The sequence below is a fragment of the Aedes aegypti genome, chromosome 2 (genome assembly GCF_002204515.2).
Source record: "Aedes aegypti strain LVP_AGWG chromosome 2, AaegL5.0 Primary Assembly, whole genome shotgun sequence".
In the NCBI taxonomy this organism is placed as follows: Eukaryota; Metazoa; Arthropoda; class Insecta; order Diptera; family Culicidae; genus Aedes; species Aedes aegypti.
The window spans coordinates 288274815-288281611 of NC_035108.1; the positions used below are offsets into that span (position 1 = coordinate 288274815).

At 37.9% G+C, this 6797-nt stretch overlaps 1 protein-coding gene across 1 annotated transcript; it reads left to right on the forward strand.

Moving 5' to 3' along the window:
- The first annotated feature begins 5335 nt into the window (after positions 1 to 5335).
- On the forward strand, positions 5336 to 6500 carry LOC5565363 (cuticle protein 8). The gene is made up of 2 exons (XM_001649647.2): positions 5336 to 5497; positions 5613 to 6500. The coding sequence occupies exons 1-2, from the start codon at positions 5486 to 5488 to the stop codon at positions 6333 to 6335; spliced, it is 735 nt and encodes a 244-aa protein (XP_001649697.1). The 5' UTR covers positions 5336 to 5485; the 3' UTR covers positions 6336 to 6500.
- The last annotated feature ends 297 nt before the right edge of the window (positions 6501 to 6797 follow it).

Here is a 6797-nt window from a genome sequence, read left to right on the forward strand (position 1 = left end):
CTGAAGAAGATTATGGCCAATCCCAGCCGAACTTCTAGTTGATTCTTTGTGCATTTTCACTGACTTCGGTCAATCACGGAATAGCAACCATTGATATGTGTAGTCAGTCTAAGCTAAGCTAAGCTAAGTCTCTATTTTAAGCAAAATGGTCTCTAAAATCGTTTTTTTTTCTTTACTCTGCTTGCAAGGAAATCCTGCTACAAGAGATTTCAGAGAGACCTTCAGAGACGATTACGTGGTTTTTCACAGGTTGAATTTCTTCAAAGATCTCTTCAGGTATACTTTTAGGATCTTCTTCAGAATTTTCTCTATTGATTCTAGCAAGTCTCCCAAGAAATCTTTCAGCGGTGCTTCAAGGGATGGTCAGAGGAAATTCTTAGTAATTTGCTCCAGGGAATTCATGACCACTTTTCTTCACTGTTCGGATTTTCCCAGTTGTAACTACAGTTAACTCTCCCTTACCCGATATTCCGTATCTCGATATCGAGTTAGAGAACCATACTAAAAGTTGGTTTTCATGGCTAACTCGATGGTCCCTTGGATCGCAGTTGCATTGGTTTTGTGTTCTGTAACTCGATACCTCCCTAACTCGATGGTCCCTTCAATATCGAGTAAGGGAGAGATGACTGTATATTCCAGAGTTTCATACAGAAGTTCTTTTGAAAAAAAATCATTCTACAGTTTTTAAAGAAATTCATTTGTGAATTGTTCAAATAATTTTTATTTGTATTCTCTAAAGATTCAACCACATTTATCCTAGGAATTTCTCCAAAAATTCCTCCAGGGATCATCCGAGGAAATATACCGTTTTGATTCATATTACGGACACTTAAGGCCTGAGTGTAGTAAAACCGATCGAAAAGCATATAAATTGCAACATAATATACGATACATCTGCGTTATCATGCTTTCAAAACACTAATTTTTCGAATGGCGACCGAAGAGTCGGATTTTACAGCTTGAATTACCTGAAATGAATAGAAATTAGTGAACTTTCCATGATTCTTATTCAGGCCACAACCTCACTTTTGTTTCATATTGCGGACACTTTGTTTCGAATTCCGGACAGCTCACGTAAAGCAAAACTAAAATGGTTTAATTAAAAATTAAACTTTCTCATTCGTTAGAGCAACGTCAAAACTAATCGCGCATCATTAAATTCCATGGATTACTATGCTAAATTCATATCAAAACGTTCCTGAAAGTAGTGAACTTTTCAACTGAAAATTTTGAAACATTTCAAGTGAAACCTTTCCCATACAAAGTAGAGTATCCGGAATTTGAAACTGTCCGGAATTTGAATCAGAACGGAATTTTATATTCTTCCAGGAATTCCTCTTTAAATTTGACCTGGAATTTCTCTTGATGCTCCTTCAGAGATGTCTCCAAAGATGTCTTCAACATTTCATGCAAAATTACTCGTGTAGTTCTTCCAAACAATTTCTTGTATTATTGTATCTTCAGGTTTAACTTAACGGCATTTTCAAAAGTTTATCTGAGGTTCCACACCAGCTAATACTACAGTAAATATTCTAGTTATTCCAATCATGTAAGAAATTTATCTTCGAAAGTTTGCAAGACTTCCTCAAGAGCCCAGAAGGGAGTTGTGGGAGTCCATTATGGGTTACTTTCAAACCTAATCAAGTTTTATCAGATTTTAATTTGAGATTTTCTTCTGAAAATATCACCTGAATTTGAAAAAAATCCTTTTTTGGAGATATTTATGGAAAATAACTGGGGAAATTCTTTGAAGACATCTTTGGAAAATTTTGAGAAAATCATTGGATACATTTCTGAAGTTCTTATGATTCCCTTGAAAAAATCTAAAATAATCTTTGAAGGAATTCATGCTGGAATCTCTGAGGTTACTTCTATGGTAATCTATAGAAAAATGCTACGTTGAGTTTTGAAGTTATTTAAAACGCAATCCTTAGAAATTACGTGAAAATTGCAAAATTTACTTCTGAAGAAATCTTTGGAGTTCATTTTTTTAATTTATTTGAAGCAAACTTTGGGTAAATTTGTTGATTTTCAAAGCATCGTCAAAAATATCAAAATCAATTCCCACTCAAAACACAAAATATGGGAAATGTTCAAATTTCCTTAGAATACTCAATTGAAATAATTGCTTCCCACTTCAATGGCAACTCACATGATGTCATCTCGATGATTTTCAATAAACTAATGTATTTTCGAACAAGAATTAAGAAACCAAGGACTGAGGCTCATTAATTGACATTTTTGTCATTAAACGGGTACAACAATTTATAAACATAAGTTCCATCACTTTAGTCATAATTATTCAAAAGCTATTTGGTCATCGTTTATCTCAACAATCGATTTCATATAAGCGCCTTTCATTTAGACGGCGTTCACCTTAATTTTGAGGGCCCCTAAATGGAACTCCGCACCGGGCCCCAAAAACCCTAGCGACGCCACTGGCATTAAACGCCATTCCATGGTCAAATAGTGAGTAATTAGGCAGGCGTTCACGCCAAAACATTCATTGGGCCATACTTGTTCAAACAATTCGAAACAGTCGATCAAAAGCGACATCTCTGGATGAATTCGTGAAAATGGACTTGTCGATTAATGTTGCAATGAAACGATGCTTCGTGTCTCACTGCGAATCAAACTGTTCAGTTTTTGCAAAGAAAAATTCCTGGATATCGGATGTCAGATAGAAGGAACATTTCTTCCTAAAATTATTGTAAAATCTCGTGAGAAGCTTAAAACATGCATCAAAAAGCCCTTATTTTGTTGTGTTTAATGATGTCAGCCACTTGATTGATTGTATTTTTATGAAATTGTTCAAATAAATTGTAAAGGGTCATATTAAACAAGCATACTTTACTTATAGGAATTAATTGATTTTACAAAGCACTTTAAATTTTACATACCGATGGCGCATCCTGTACATTTTGATTTTGATTCAGCTAGGATGCTGAGTAACGAAGCACGATTTACTTTATTTCTATGATGTGTCCACATTATATCCTAGGATTGAATGACCGCTACTACACATTTGTGTAACTTTGTGTCACCAACATATTAAAGCAAGTAAAATGACACAACATTACGTCTCATTTCATTTTACACGCGTGGTTTTGTGAGCAAAACTAGTATTTTTACCAGGCATTGCATTTTATCTGATCATTAGATCATCTGAGAAAGATACGGATCGAATAAGAATATATCATCTTAGCGCGCTTTGATCGATCTTCAATCAATATCTCTGGTTCATATGATGCTAGATAGAATCATTCAAACTCAGCAATCCACGCGCATGTTATCGTTGTGAAAACAGTAGAATTCAGTGACATTCATAGTGTAACTATGATTCCAGCGAAAATCTATCAAACTCAAAACAGTAAATTTAATGGGCATACATAGAGGTTAGTAAATGATACCGGTTACCCCCGTTGGTTTGACCACATTTAATCTGAACACTTTTTAATTTGTACCCCGCTAATTTGCACATCGTTCAGATTAAAAATGGTTCAAACGTCATTTAGCTCATGGAACGGAGTAAAGTTAAATGGAACGCTGTGGATTGGAAATTCAAAACAGTGAAAGAGGTAACCAGAAACACGTTTTTAGGGTGACTAGATGGTCAAATTAAAAATGAACCCCGATGGTTTGCATGAGGTACCGTTCAAATTAACGGGGGTGTACGGTACACATTTAATGAAATTATTTAATCGGCTTTTAAAAGACACGGACACCGTCTTCAGCCATTTAGCTGCACAGACTGTAACTAAACACTAGACAACGGACAAGCATGCTCCAGTGGCACAGTCATGAAACATTCATGATGAAAAGTTTCAATGGCTGACGCGGGAATCGAACCTGACGATGGATAAAAAATGGATAGTTTTACGTTATGAAATTTGTGAATGAACTCTATGTAGACGGTTAGTTCGATAAGTTCAATCTGCTTACGCTGTTTGTGCGACTCTTCATTTACCTAATCTGCATCTATACACCAAACAACTGTCAAGGACATCTTATGAGACATCAAATCAAAAGAAGGTATCACATCAAAGCGCTCTTGGATTAAGGATATTATCTCACCACCATTCAAAGATGATCTAAGTGATCAGATGAGATTGTTATGCCTGATTTTTACTAATGTCAATGACGCACGGGCCCTCCAAGATTGTCAACCACATATATATGAACCGTGGCCAACATGATTTTGACATTTTTGGAAATCTGTAAATAAATAAAAGAAGAAACCATCTTCAATGTGTTTTTGTTGTAAGCTGTCCCCCTGCAATGTTTTGTGCCGTAATTTCAAACAAGACGTAGTTGATAATTGCCAATCAACATAACCTCAACCATCCTAAGGGATTCCCCGCACTCATTTCTTTCGGACACTGATTGTGAGTAATAAAAAACACAAGTTTACAATTATGTTAACATTACCCATCGTGTTTTGTTCTTCGACATTATATTTTACAAATAATTGCATTCCTAATAATTGATTGCCGTTTCGCTGGGTACAAGAGGAACATCTTTCATGAAATCGATGCAAGTATCAGCTGCATGCCAACACGGGCACGATGATATATGCAAATGATTTTAGACTCTTACTTATTCACTTAATTCACTTAACACCTGACAAGTTAAAGAACAATTTAATTGCACTGAATTGATAATCATATAAAGATTTTGACTCAATAGCTAGAACTACTTCGCTCCTTTTTTTTTTTTTTTTGATTACGTTTGACGTGCTGCGGTGCAATATGCCATCGTTCTAGTAATTATGAATAATTATAAATCAAGTCAAGTGATCAAATACAGCAGGTTATGTCTCAAAATGGAACTGAATTTACGTTAGAACCCTACTAATATTGATTTCCAACATATTGACGACATTTTTCTTCATTTTACATGTGACACAAAGTTCCAATCGGAATATCCGCGTTGTAGGTGCCCACCACTTGACAGCCAGAGCCTAAGGGAGGGTAGCTATGAAAGGGAAGCTGAGTGGTGCAGAGACAACCCATTCATGAATCTATTTACAGAGAGAGCCACTTAAGTGCGTGCGGATTGGCTCGGCCGGCAGCCAACAGCTTACCTGGTGCCGATGGTTAGCAGGTGCTCTTGCTTGAGGTCGATACTGCCCTCCGGTGCTAGAGGTGTGGCATGTGAGCGCCTTAAAGGTAACAATAACTATAATCGAAGCGTTTAGCGTAAAGCAGAGCAAAGTGGTGCGATGTGTGTTTTTGGTGGTAGTATGCGTCCCCCACAGAATGCCTTTATAGAGTGGGCTGTGTTGAAGTGTTTTTCTCCGAAAAATTAGTTCGATATAGTTTTAACAGGGTGCGGATTTGTCAATGCAGAGAGACAGCCGATTAGTAAGGTGTCCTTTGATCGGTATATATACGGAAATTTTTCTCCGAGACAGCACAGTTCTTCGGCGTCTCTTCTGTAGATCTAACTAGATCCCAACTCACAAGCGATTCTTCGATTAGTGGAAATGGCATTCAAAGTATGTGATATTCATAAGTTTTTAAAGTGATTAGACGAAAATCTGTGTTTGTTCTTTTACTAGTGATCATAGTGATAATGTGTTCTAATAATGTTTTGTGGTTTGTTTCCTACAGTTCGTTGCTCTGTTCGCTCTGGTGGCTGTTGCCACTGCACAGCACTACGATCCTCATTACTACCAACAACCGCAATACCATGCTCAGCCAGCTTTGGTGAAAACTGTGCAACCAGCTTTGGTCAAGACCCTGCAGCCGGCTCTGGTCAAGACTGTCAAGCACGTCGAATATCCCGATACTCCCGCTGAATACCAATTCCAGTACTCTGTCCATGATGAACAAACTGGTGACATCAAGAGCCAACAGGAAGAACGTCATGGAGATAACGTAAAGGGAGTCTACACTCTGATCGACGCTGACGGTTTCCGTCGTATTGTTGAATACACTGCCGATGAGCACTCCGGATTCAATGCTGTTGTCCGCCGTGAACCTCTTGAGGGCCACCACGCTGTCAAGACCATTGCTCCAGTTGCTAAATATGTTGCCCCAGTTGCCAAGGTTGTGGCCCCAGTTGCATACGCTGCTGCCCCAGTCCACCATTACCAGCCAGCTCCAGTTCAACGCCTGCATTACCAGCCTGCTCCTGTTCAGCACTATCAGCCAGCTCCAATCCACCATTACCAACCAGCCCCGGCCAAGGTCTACACTGCTCCAATTGCTAAGGTTGCAGTTCCAGCCGTTACTAAAGTCGCTGTCCCAGTTGCCAAGGTAGCTTATGCTCCCCATCATGAAACCACCAACCACGTGCAGTTCAGCGGATTGTCTTCCAACTACCACTACTAAATCGCTTGCTGCCAGGATCAACGATTGACGGATGATATTAGCGCCATAGCTTCTGCTCTTTGAGGGCTCAAAGACGGGAGTGTTAACTAGTTGTATATACATGTATATAGTCATTATAGTTACAGAAGAATGAAGTGAATATAGACGATGAAAGCTATGAAAAAAGTAGTTTGAATCTAGTGTAGTGTTGTATCAGTGTAATCCTTTGATGTTGTAAAAAGTCTGTTTGACTTGGAAACATATTCAACGATATATATTTCTGGATCTGGAACATTTCTATATGTTTGCACGTTCAATGGGTACAAGTGTAATGTTCAATTGAACTTGGTGAAGCGTATGAACATTAAAGAAGAAATTCAAATCTTCTCAGATCTAATGCAGTTTCGGAAATTCCTAAAAAATCCTCCCAGGAGCTCCTTTGGAATTTATTCCATATACACCTCCTAAAATTTTTTTTCTTGA